Consider the following 12,957-nt stretch of genomic DNA (forward strand, 5'->3'; position numbering starts at 1 on the left):
AGTATGAGAATTTTCTCATCATATGAAAGATGTAATACTATGGTTTGCGAATTGGGAAACCACCCAGGCTGAAATTTAAATTCTCAGGAACAATTTTCTGTTTATTTCAGCCAAAGGCACCGGAACAAAACACAACTTAGACTTAACTTAGACCATTATACTGAATTGAATTCCAATGGTGGAAGCATTACCTCTGTTAAGAGCTGTGTAGCTTCTGTTTTTCTTTTGGTATACCAGATATTGACCTGAACCTCCTGAAGTGTAGCACAGAGTGTGTTAGATTAACAGCATTATTGCTATTATAGCCAATCAAAATGTCACAGCAGTTCATTGTGTCCAAGATGATTTTTGTCTTATATTCATTGAACTGTCATAAAATTCTTAAATCCAAAACTGTAAGCAGAATGCTGGCCTTTCCTGATTAGTGTTTTCCCCTCCAGGTAAGGAGACCAGTTTTTATTAATGAAGGACACTGGGACTTCCTTATCCACTCCTGGGACTCACAAGGTCGCAAAATGACCCTTCCTGTCAGGGTACTACACAAAGAGAAGCAGCAAGAGCACCACTACCTGGCCGAAGTGGACTCTGCTACGAACAGTGAGGTAAGATTAAAGATATTACTGATGGGGCGTGAAGAAAAATTGCAACAGCTTCTGTACTATAAAACAGTACATGGAAAATATGTTTTGCAGGTGCCAATAAAGACCTTGTTACGGCATCTGTCTGTCTGTCTATCTATCTATCTATCACACCACCTCTCTGGCTGTGTATGAAGGGGGAAGACTCACAGGTTTCATGTTGTTGATAGTCTTTTTGTGTCTTTTTATCTTTTTGAAAACTGCAGTAATCAGTATTTTATACATATTCCAATGGTGGACTGATCGGGAAGAACATGATTTATCAAGACTCTAAATTGCTAGCAAACACCTACACATCCACTTGCAGATACAGAGATAACCTGAGGATTCCTTGGAGAGTGTCTGGGCTGAACATAAATCACCACTGAGCCTCTATCAGTTTGGTGTTCAATTAAATTGAATTTAAAATGTACTTGCTAAGAGTGCTTGTATTTATCCAGAATGCAATTGATCCACAGGTGCCTGTTCTGCATTTCCCTAAGTCTGGGGAAGGGCTAAGAAGGAGGAAGAGAGACTGGGTGATTCCCGACATCAATGTTGCTGAGAATGACAGAGGACCCTATCCCCTCAAAATATCTCAAGTAAGAAGTACTAAAACCCTTTGTGATGTAGAAATGAGTTCACAATTACTTAAATGCTGCAGGATGTTGTGATGGAACCGGTGTGTGACTGGTTTCACTTCTTCAGCAGAAGAGGAAATTCGCTTGTCATGGCAGCTCACAAGATCAGAATAGAGTGCAAAAAGTGTGCCAAACAGTTTCAAAAATAGAAAGAGTTATAAAGTAACAGTTTTAAAATAAACATTGTTAAACTAGCTGAAGTGACTTAACTCATATTTGAAGGCTGAAACCTGCTTGTTGTTGGTTGTGGCTTTAATTTGGATTAAGTTGCTTCCTTCTGTTGAGTACATTGTAAGTTTGTTGTCTTTCCTTGCAATAACGAGAGCTAAGTTGTTCTAAGTTTCACCGTGGCTCATATGATGAAACAATTCTTTAGAGATCACAAGATCACTGACTTAACAATACAGATAATAGAATGTAAAATATTGTAAACAGGCTACTCTTAGTTTCTGTACCTCAGTTTTAAATGTAGCGTTAAGTCAGAGACTTCTGTGCTCTGATTTAACTTTTGAGATTGTTTGACATATTGTAACTATTGTTGTAATCAGTAATATTGGTTTAAACAGTCTTGGTGTGTTTTATCCAGATCCGTTCCAGTGAAGATAAAGTAAAGAAGATCTATTACAGCATTACTGGTCCAGGAGCTGATCAGCCCCCTGTTAGACTGTTCACCATGGACAGAGACACTGGTAATCTGTATCTCACACAACCACTAGACAGAGAAGCACAAGCCAAGTACACGGTAAGGATCCTCTCTTTGCTGTTAGTTTTAAACACACACTTTTTGTCCACCCACCAGGATCAAATGTAGTCGCAGGAAACATCTGAACACAGGGCTGCTGTAAATATAGCTCTAGTAATATAGAATGAAAGCATCTTTGTGGATTATTCTTGCATGCGTAGTTTCACTAATGTGTTTGTCTGTGTGCAGTTTCAAGCGCATGCTGTGGCAGATGGCTCAGGAAATGCAGAGGATCCTATGGATATTATAGTCAATGTAATTGACCAGAACGACAACAAACCTATTTTCACTCAAAACACCTACCTGGGAGAAGTTGCTGAGGCCTCACCAAAAAGTACTGTCAGCGGATTTCATCTAAGTCTGAAAAGATGTCCTCTCTTGTAAAAGTGAAACATACTGTTGAACATGAAGAGAAAGCCAGAGCTGCTACTGTTCGTAATAATACGATACGAATACGAATACTGTTGATATAGTAGTATAGTATAGTAGTATCCATAGTGTACACAGGACAACTGTTAGAGCTGTTGTCAGGATGGAGAGAAAGCTTGCATACTTGTTCTTGCATGGCTATGTTTTGTAAGTCATTCTCTGAATGTTCTGAATGCTTTTTGTAGCCTCTACTGAATTTACACTTCTGACTCATTTTTTTCAGATTTTGAGGTGATTACGGTTGTGGCCACAGATCTAGACCAGCCAAATACTGACAACTCAGATATCCGGTACCGCATTATAAGCCAGGACCCAGAGTTGCCCAGTGACTTGTTTGTCATCAATTCTGTCAGTGGAGCCATCAGAGTCAATGCTGTTGGGCTAGACAGAGAGGTGAGGCTTTTTAAACTTTAAAATGTTTCTGTCTGCATTTGCACCTATAATAGAAAAATATGTTTGTAATATGTATATAAGAAACTGTACAATGTTCCAGTCAGCCTGGAGTATTTGTAATTTGAACTTTTCCATTTATTCATTAATAAGTAAGTAATTAGTACCACAATGAGAACTATTTCCATATCACTGTTTTGTAACACATTTTCTCAAAAGTCCGAAATGTTTTTGTGAATTCTGCTCCAACCGAATATAAATAAAATATTAAGCCATCCAGCTAATGTGTTATAAACACTTTCTGTGTCTCTTCTCATAGAAATACCCAAAGTACACTCTGGTGGTAGAAGCAGCAGACATGGTCGGAGAAGGCTTGTCTGGGCAAGCGAAAGTAATCCTAACTGTCACAGATAGTAACGACAATGCTCCAGCCTTCACTCAGAATTCTGTAAGTACAACATATTTGCGACTGGAAATTTACTGTTTGCTAACCCTCTCCCCCTGATATAAATTGTCCTGGTTACCTAGTTATCATAACGAGGCACAGCAGATCTGTCAGTCTCCAGAGTTTTGACATTGTGGTTCAGGAAGTGGAGCAGTCTGTGAGGACATAGCTGTCATTTCTACAAAAAAATTGCCAAAACATCACATTTCTGCTTTGAGCATCTTCACTGAACAAACTGTGCATCATTATATTTACAAACACATGGCACTGCACTGCTGCTTTACATCTCTTTAGTGCTGGCAAACCTTTCTTGATTACTTCCTGTTTCTTTACCACACCCTTGAGCATGGCCTGAACATTGCTGCCACATTGTGGTCTGTATTAATGAGAATGCGCATTCTTTAACTCTAAGTACCTTGAATATAAGATTCTTCAGTTTTAATATTTACCAATGTTAAATGGAATGTTGTCATTTTTTCACCTCTCCAAAAACACAACACAAAAATTGCAAGGAGCTGAATGAATTGTATCTTTATCTGCTCATGTGTTAGAACTTTTACAGTCTATAGCTTTTTTAGTAATGTTACTTTCAGTGGCAAGAGGTTACTTATAATTAGCATTTAACTCTGGGATTTATTATGGTGCCTGACTCAGTATCTACCGGAGGACTAGTAGATTTAAAAAAAAAACCCACTGCCAAGAACATTTTTACTGGCCTAAATGCATATTGATGTATGACTTTACTATTTAATTAGAAATGTTATCAACAGTTAACTGATCATTTCCTCATTGAACTGACGAACATTTAGTCAGTTTTATATGGTCAACCTAAGTCTTTGTTTAGGGTCCTTGTTTCCCTGTTTGTGTCACTTCCACACTTTTAATACATCCCTTGCATTTTCCCAGTATGAGGCAACAGTTGCAGAAAATAAAGTGGACGCTCAGGTCGTTACGATATCGGTGACAGATGGTGATGATGAACATTCTCCGGCCTGGAATGCCAAGTTCAAGATTGTTGATGGTGATCCTGGAGGATTTTTCACTGTGAAAACAGCAACTAACAAACAACAAGGAATCATTTCTACTGCCAAGGTAAGAACTAAACCTTGAATTCTCAAATAAGCCACAATGTTTAAGATAACTTTTTATTACTCAATCACTGTTGTGTATATGATAAAGCTTAGAGAGAATTTTGGCTTTAGTTTAGCAGAATGAGTTACAAGACATTTGTGTTTTCTTTCTATTCAACCAGGGTCTTGACTTTGAGAAGAGCAGCAAGCACACTCTGTTGGTTACAGTGGAGAATGAGATTCCTTTTGCTACTCCACTGCCCACTGCCACCGCAACAGTGATGGTGAAAGTGCAAGATGTCAATGAAGCTCCAGTCTTCGATCCAGTAGAGAAGCTTGTGTCAAAAGCGGAAAACCTTCCTGTCGACAGTGATGTGGTGCTGTACACTGCTTCTGATCCAGACACTGCACGCAAACAGAACATCACGTAAGCTCAATTTACGACACACTTTTTTGTGTTGAATTGTATTGTATTTAAGAGCTTATCGTTGTTAGAGAAAATTGGAAAGAAGAAATTTGTTAAACAAGCTTTAGCTGACAATTCTTTAATCTCTAGTGCAATTTCTGGCACATCCTTTCGCTAACACTTGAATACTACATAGTTCTTATCTTAAACATCAGACAAGGAACCGACATAACTATGTAAAACAAAAATTAAAGTTAAATAAACTTTAATAAATAAAAAATCCTTTTTGACATATACTCAGTTGATATTGAGTGGGTGATGTTGATAGGTGCTTATTCTGAATTTGATGTCAGCAACATGTTTCTAACAAGCTGGGTAACACAAGACTGGGATAATTGTAGATTGCACAAAAAACCTGTTTGGAACATTAAACAGACAGATTAATTGTTAATGGCCGAGAGTATAATGATTGGGTGTGAAAGGGGCTTTGTTAAATCTGTTGTTCACAAGCAAAAATGGGGGTACAGCCCCCCTGCGACCATGACGGATAAGTGGTATAGAAAATGGATGGATGTTTCTGTGTTTCTATACAGCATGTTGCGTCAAGGGTAGGAGAGTCAGACTGTACCTAAAGCTGGTATCTCATATTCACCTCTCAGTTGTTGAGGCTCTGGCCGACGTTCACTGTCAGCATTGCCAATCATGTTCAGTCCTGTTTTAGTATGTGTTAAGTGTGGCTCCCAAACAGATTCCTGAGCATTTGAACAAATAAAAAGTACAAAGTGAAAAGTCTTAAGCTTAAATTGCTCTCATGTCCAAGCAAAACACAGGAAACACATTCAGTGTATTTAATAAATATCAACTGAATGTTACTCAGTTAGTCCATGAACGAACCATAGTTGCAATCATCCCAATGTGATTATTTTGTTTATATCCAGGTATAGAATTATTAGAGACCCTGCAGGCTGGCTGAATGTGGAGAAAGAGACGGGTCTGATTAAGGTCAAAAGCATCATGGACCGAGAGTCCTCCTTTGTCAAGGACAACAAGTACATAGCACTCATTGGTGCATATGATGACGGTAGGTTGGAGACAAGTCTTACACTTGTACATGCTCATCTAGTTTACAGCGTTTATGGCCAAAAATTGTGATCTAAAAACTGACTTTATTTTACTCTTTGTAATATAATATATTTTATTTAGAGTGTATTTTATTCTCCACGTGTGTGATTGTGTGTTTGTCTGTTGTTCTCTAGATGACGTCCCAGCCACAGGAACTGGTACTCTAATGATCCAGCTCGAGGATGTCAATGACAACGCACCCACCATTGAGGAACGAACAATTCGGGTGCGTATGCTGTCCCAATTGTTACACAGATGATTTTTGAGCGGTCTTAATGTAAATGAAAAGCAAGATTGAGATGTACGATTACGTGATGACCGTTTCAAATATATTGATAGTCAAGATGTGATTAAATTAAGTGAAATTAGTTTTTAAAACTCGTACCTTTGCACTTGTACCTTTCATGCATTTTTGTCGTTGACCTTGTAGTATTTATAAGCTGGATATAATTTGCTCATTAGTAGGACCAGGCTTGTAATTTGAGCAATTATAATACTTTCATTTGCTTGATTCCTGGCAACTGACTTAGTGAGAAGTGGTGCCTCCTCAGTTTATCATCAGTAAATCTCTTTAATGCTGAATGCAAACAACACTTTACTTCACAAATAAGTGAATGGAAAAAGTCTTAATAGTAGCATCTCTATTTGTTTAAAAACTTCAGTACATCTGCTGAAATGTCATCAGAATTATGGGACATGGATTCTGTGTGCATTTTTTGTGCTTGACTTTTTGTTGTAGCAATATTTATACTCTTCTTCTACTGGCCAGGTCACTCAAAAGTGATATATTTTTTTTCATGTTCATGAGAATTTTAGCTAGTTAAGAAAAGAGATATGCAATAATCAGCATAAGCAATTTCATATTGTGTTTTTTCCAGGTGTGTAACAAGGAATCAGCTCCTCAGTTGCTGTCAGTAACAGATAAAGATGGACCAGGCTTTGCTGCTCCATATAGCGTCTCCTTACAGGGCATGTCAAAGAACAACTGGACCGTTAGAATGAACAACTCCAGTATGTAAAATATACAACTTTAAAGCCTTTTCTGCTCCCTGATGTGTGTTTTTTTTTTTTTAGTTAGTGAAGCGTAAACATCTCCCAGTCAAATAGCCAGTTCCAGGACAAACTTGGCTGTCCTTCCTTGGGGGGGGGGGGATAAACTTTCTTTAAGATTTTTAAAAATCTCCACAATGTATAATAGGATCAAGAAAGAGAGGTAAAAGTATTTTCAGTTGTTCAGTTGCTGAAAGTTTTCCTCATTGTTATTTCAGAGTGTTTTTCTAATACACAAAAAGTTTAATATTTTCCTCTCTTAAAAATAATTCATTAGTTTTTTTTAATCAGAAATGAAAGTCAGAAAGATAAGATGAACTTTATTGATCCCGCAGTGGGGAAATTCACCTGTTGTGGCAGCTCACAAGAACACAAGAAGAGTGCAAAAAGTGTGCATAAACAGTTACAAAAAATATAGAGGTGAAATAAATTAACAATTTACAAGGTAAGTAAAAATAGTACACTATAAAGCTATATACAAGTCCTCATAAGGGAAGAAAGAGGACTAGACCATAGAATTATACAGTCTAACAGCAGCGGGAATGAAAGACCTGCGGTAGCGCTCCTTCCTACACTGAGGGTGTAGCAGTCTGCCACTGAAGGAACTGTTCAGAGCCTCCACTGTCTGATGCAGAGGGTGAGAGGTGTTGTCCATGATGGATGTCAGCTTGGCTAACATCCTCCTTTCACCCACCTCGTCCACGGAGTCCAGTGGGCAGCCCAGGACAGAGCTGGCCCTCCTGACCAGCTTATTTAGTCTCTTCCTGTCCCGGTCTGTGCTGCCCGATCCCCAAGAGACCACAGCATACTGAATAGCAGAGGCTACCACAGAGTCATAAAAAGTCCTTAGGAGGGGCCTGCACACTCCAAAGGACCTCAGTCTCCTCAGAAGGTGGAGGCGACTTTGGCCCTTCTTGTACAGGGCATCGGTGTTATGTGACCAGTCCAGTTTATGGTTGAGGTGGACACCCAGGTACTTGAAACTGTCCACAATCTCAATGTCCAAGCCCTGGATGTTCACTGGTGTATGTGGTAATGACCTTCTCCGAAAGTCAATCACCATCTCCTTTGTTTTACTGGTGTTTAAGCACAGGTGGTTGCGCTCACACCAGTCCACAAAGTCCACGATGACTGACCTGTACTCCGTCTCATTCCCCTCAGACACACAGCCAACAATGGCTGAGTCGTCAGAGAACTTCTGGAGGTGACATCTGCTGGTGTTGTAGGTGAAGTCCGAGGTGTAGAGGGTGAAGAGGAAAGGTGAGAGTACTGTTCCCTGGGGGGCCCCCGTGCTGCAGACCACCACCTCAGACACACAGTTACGCAGTCTCACATACTGTGGCCTGTTGGTGAGGTAATCGATGATCCAAGTAGCCAAATGTCCGTCCACACCTGCTCTCTCCAGCTTCTCTCTCAGCAGCACCGGCTGAATTGTGTTGAATGCGCTAGAGAAATCAAAAAACATGATTCTCACAGCGCTCCCAGCACTCTCCAGGTGAGTCAGCGCCCGGTGCAGCAGGTAGATGACAGCATCATCCACCCCAATGTTTGGCCTGTAGGCAAACTGCAGCGTGTCCATCGCTGTACTCGCCACAGAGCGAAGGTGACTGAGGATGAGCCTCTCCATGGTCTTCATCAGGTGAGAGGTCAAGGCGACAGGCCTGTAGTGGTTTGGCTCCTTGGGATGTGCAGTCTTAGGAACTGGAACCACACAGGAGGTCTTCCACAGGACGGGGACCCTCTCCAGACTAAGGCTCAGGTTGAAGATGTACGAGACCACCTCACAGAGCTGGTCAGCACAGTCCCTAAGCAGTCTGGGGCTGATCCCGTCTGGTCCTGCAGCTTTCCTACACTTCAGCCGCCTCAGTTCTCTCCTCACCTGGTCCGATGTTAAGGAGAGGGGTGAGAGAGGGGGGTGGGGAGGGGAAAGGGGTGAGAGAGGGGGGTGGGGAGGGGAAAGGGGTGGACAATAGGGGATGGTTGGGCTGATGGTGGAAGGGGGGGCTGGTGTGAAGTGGTGTGAAGACAGGGGGGTGATGGGAGGTGAAGTAGAGGACAGTGATGGTGTGGTGATGGTGGTAGTGTCTGCTGGCCTGGAGATGTGTGAAGAGGGTAGAGGATGGGTGGCAGAGGGGGTGGGGTTGGAATTAAACCTGTTGAAAAATAGGTTTAATTCACTTGCCCATCGCTGGTTGCCTTCAGCTGTCCCTCTGGCTCCACTCTGTCCATGTCCTGAGATGGTCTTCAGGCCCCTCCACACATCTCGTGTGTTGTTATGCTCCAGCCGCTCCTCCAGCTTCTTCTTGTAGCTGTTCTTTGCCCGCCTGATTGCATACTTGAGTTCACCCTGTACTCTCTTCTGCTCCACTCTGTCCCCAGAAAAGAAAGCCCTCTTCTTCTGGTTCAGTAGGGCTTTCAGCTCAGGGGTCACCCAGGGCTTGTTGTTGGAGAAACACCGTACTCTCCGGGTTGGCAAGGTGTTCTCCACACAGAAGTTGATGTAGTCTGTGATGCAGTCGGTCAGGCCATTGATGTCGTCACCATGAGAGCTGTAAAGTGTCTCCCAGTCTGTAGTTTGGAAACAGTCTCTCAGTCTCTCACTGGCCTTATCAGTCCACACTTTCACAGACTTCTTCTGTGCAGGCTCTCTTCTCACCCTGGGTGTGTATTCAGGGAGCAGATGAACGAGACAGTGATCAGAGCGTCCCAGCGGGGGGAGGGGGGCGGAGGTGTATGCGTCTTTGACATTAGCATACAAAAGGTCCAGCGTCTTGTTGCCCCTGGTGTGGCACTTCACATACTGTGTGAATGTGGGGAGAGTGGAAGATAGAGAGGCTCTATTGAAGTCTCCACTGATAAGCAGGAGGGACTGTGGGTGCTGTGTCTGCATCCTGGTCACTGCACTGTGGAGCAACTCACAGGCGGCTGCTGCATCGGCCGAGGGAGGGATGTACACATTAAACACAATAACGTGCGAAAACTCCCTTGGGATGTAATAAGGCCGAATGCCAACAGCAAGCAACTCGATGTCTTTAGTGCAGACTTGTTCCTTAACAGAGATGTGCCCCGGGTTGCACCATCTCTCATTAATAAACACCGCCAGCCCCCCGCCTTTCCGCTTACCACAGTCCTCCACTCTCCGGTCAGCACGCACAAGTTTAAAACCATTCAGGGAAACCACAGAGTCCGGTATCAGTCCATTCAGCCAAGTCTCAGTAGAACACATAAGGCTGCACTCCCTGTACTCCTTCTGCAGCCGGATCAGTGCTGTAAGCTCGTCGGTCTTATTGGAGAGGGAACGGACATTTCCCATAATAACGGAGGGTATATATGGTCTGTACCTCCGTTTCCTCTCCTGGATCTTTCGTCCCGCTCTGCAGCCTCTCCTTCTCCTCCGTATTTCCGCAGGAATCTCTGGTTTCTCCGCGTAGAGAAGAGCAGGGCCGCATAGAGCTAACAGCTGATCCCTGGTGTAAACAATAGAGCCATGGCTGAAGCTGAAGGGGTTCCCCAGTGAAGTGCCAAAAAGGTCAAAAAAGAGCAAAAAGCAAAAAACAAAACTAATAAAAGTGGTGTCCCTGTGTGCACATTTCCTACAGTAATCAACCACATTAAACAAAACACGTAAAACACGCCAAAAAACTGTAGAAAAAACTAAAAAGAAGAGAAGAGGGGGCAGAGCTGCCACAACTTGCTGCTGCTCCTCCAGCGCCATGTTTACTGAAGAAATGCTTCAGTGTAACTAAGATTGGAAATCATTTGATCATCCCTAATGCTGCATATTTACCAGGAATCTAGTTTGTTGAAAAAAGGCATTCAGAAAATCTGTCTTTCACTTGATGAGCGTTTCTGTCAAAATATTGTTGAATTATACAAAACTAAGGTTATATTCCTCTGTGTTCCTCTTTGTTGCAGAAACAGGCATCATTCTGAATTTAGCCACTGAACTGGCCAGTGGAGATTACACTGTGGTCCTAAGGGTTTCAGATAACCTAGATTTACACCAGAACAGCACTGTCCAGGCCACAGTGTGTGACTGCAGTGGGGAAGAAGTGCGATGCCAAGGGCGTATTGCAGGAGGTACCGAACTTCCCATAATCCTGGGAATACTGGGAGGCATCCTGTTGCTGCTCAGTAAGTCTGATATTTGTTAAATGTGAAAAGTTGCTTATCATAATTCCTGGGATTGTAGGTGTGAATTTTTGCTTAGAAACTGGCGATAAGACTTTGCATCACAACAATGCTTGGAACCTTGCGACAAATTTCACTCATATTTCAGCAGGACCAAATTAAAAACCTGCAAACCTCCAAACCTGCAATTGGGTACCCATGATGCAGTCGACTTACTCTGTAGGGCACTGTGTTTGGATCAGATGTAGACATCAAGTGAAAGCTCTGTGTTCCAGTGATATTGAAAACTCAAAAGAAACTTACCCAAAAAAAGAAAAAAAGACAGACTAAAGATGGAGTATACTGTTTACTCAGTATAAGGATTATGTAATGTTTATTTGGTTTAGAATGTTGTTGTTGGTGAGTTCAAGTAGCCAGAGAGAAAATTCCTCCACTTATGAGGTAAAATGTTTGAAGGCTAAGGGTGCTGAAATGTTGCATTTGTGTGGGACTGTTTTCAGAAAGAGTTTAATCCACACTTTGTGCTCAAATGAGTATTTGAGGCATCACAACCATGTATGTGGGATCAGTGTGGTGACTATGGTAACTCTTCTGCTTATAGGCTTAGCTCTCACCCTTTCCCTTCTCTGCTCTATAGGAAATGGTTGGACATATTGTGACTTAATCATGTACATGTGTTGTGTTAAGCTTTGTGCTGTTTATTTTCAGTGCTAGTGTTGCTTCTTCTGCTGTTTGCAAGACGGAGAAGAGGGGAGAAGAAGGAACCTCTTCTGCAGGACAACGATATCAGAGACAACATCTATTACTATGATGAAGAGGGAGGCGGCGAGGATGATCAGGTTCTTTAAGATAGTGGTGGATAGTATAAATAGTTTAGTCTAATAAATACATAAACAACTTTATTAAAGGCTGCAATCGTATAAAGTAAAGGAGCAGCCACAAACGTACCTTAGTTTCAAAAAGGCTACCCAGGCTAGCAGTTTGCTACTGTGGGTGCATACTGTATGCTAACATTAATGACTTGGCCACTGACCAAGTGTCTGTTATGGCTGGTGCAGCAACTAGTTTTTCAACTTGTGCTGTGTATTGTGAGTGCAGTCTATCATTGTCATTGTTAACTATATCCGAATAGCTCATCCCTCACTCGCATCTAAGAAAATAAAGAACATGACTGTCAAGCCCACATGTTAGTATTGGGATTGGCTGCCCTTTCTCTGCCATTCTTATGTGACTATTTTGCTAATGGCAACAATATAGGGTTAGGGTTAGGACTATATATTGGAACAATTATAAGTTTTCTGGTATTTGGTCTCTGTACACCACCACTTTAAATTTGAAATGTGAAGTGAAGATTTGCAGGTGTGGCATTAAGCATTTGGGAATTACAGCCATTTTTATACGGCCACTCCCAATTTTGGTGGCTCATAAATTATGGAACAGGTGGGGAAACTGCTCAGTGAATCATGTGAATCATCAATGTGTCCCCCGGGAGCATAGGCATATAGCAGCGTAGCTATGATAAAGATTAAAGACTAAGACTTAGCAGCTGCTTCCGCAGTAGGGGTGCCAGATAGCTAAAGGCTTGTCCTCCCATTCAACTTTTAGGAATTCTGGGAACTAAAAGTAAACCTGCACTCTGTGATCTGAATGTTCTATTGGGAATATATGGGACTATTAGATCCTGCAGGTATAGTGGAACTAGTCCATTTAGGGCCTTATATGTAAGTAGGAGAATTTCAAAGTCTATTCTGAAAAAAAAACCCCTCTGATTTTACCAGACGCCAGTGAGGAGAAGCTAAGACAGGGGAGATATGATCCCTTTTGCTGATTCCTGCCAAAACTCTAGCTGCTGCATTCTGGATCAGTGTAGGCTGTAATTGGAGTAATTTGGACATCCTGATAATAATGAGTTGC

General features: G+C 41.9%; 1 protein-coding gene across 17 annotated transcripts in view; it reads left to right on the plus strand.

Moving 5' to 3' along the window:
- LOC124066483 (B-cadherin-like) overlaps nt 1–12,957 on the plus strand; it is a 119,585-nt gene that overhangs the window by 63,095 nt on the left and 43,533 nt on the right. For 8 of the 17 annotated variants that reach the window (XM_046402889.1, XM_046402882.1, XM_046402884.1 and 5 more), the window contains 12 exons: nt 1,097–1,219; nt 1,845–2,000; nt 2,190–2,334; nt 2,653–2,822; nt 3,139–3,267; nt 4,171–4,356; nt 4,517–4,761; nt 5,679–5,821; nt 5,997–6,088; nt 6,741–6,873; nt 10,828–11,046; nt 11,752–11,882. The exons of 3 other annotated variants lie outside the window; for them this stretch is intronic. In XM_046402889.1, coding sequence (XP_046258845.1) covers nt 1,097–1,219; nt 1,845–2,000; nt 2,190–2,334; nt 2,653–2,822; nt 3,139–3,267; nt 4,171–4,356; nt 4,517–4,761; nt 5,679–5,821; nt 5,997–6,088; nt 6,741–6,873; nt 10,828–11,046; nt 11,752–11,882 — 1,872 coding nt within the window. Of the gene's footprint in view, nt 1–440; nt 603–1,096; nt 1,220–1,844; nt 2,001–2,189; nt 2,335–2,652; nt 2,823–3,138; nt 3,268–4,170; nt 4,357–4,516; nt 4,762–5,678; nt 5,822–5,996; nt 6,089–6,740; nt 6,874–10,827; nt 11,047–11,751; nt 11,883–12,957 lie in introns of all 17 variants that reach the window. 6 more of the 17 variants (XM_046402890.1, XM_046402894.1, XM_046402895.1 and 3 more) reach the window with 2 other exon arrangements.

This window comes from Scatophagus argus, chromosome 10 (assembly GCF_020382885.2).
Source record: "Scatophagus argus isolate fScaArg1 chromosome 10, fScaArg1.pri, whole genome shotgun sequence".
Taxonomy (NCBI): Eukaryota; Metazoa; Chordata; class Actinopteri; family Scatophagidae; genus Scatophagus; species Scatophagus argus.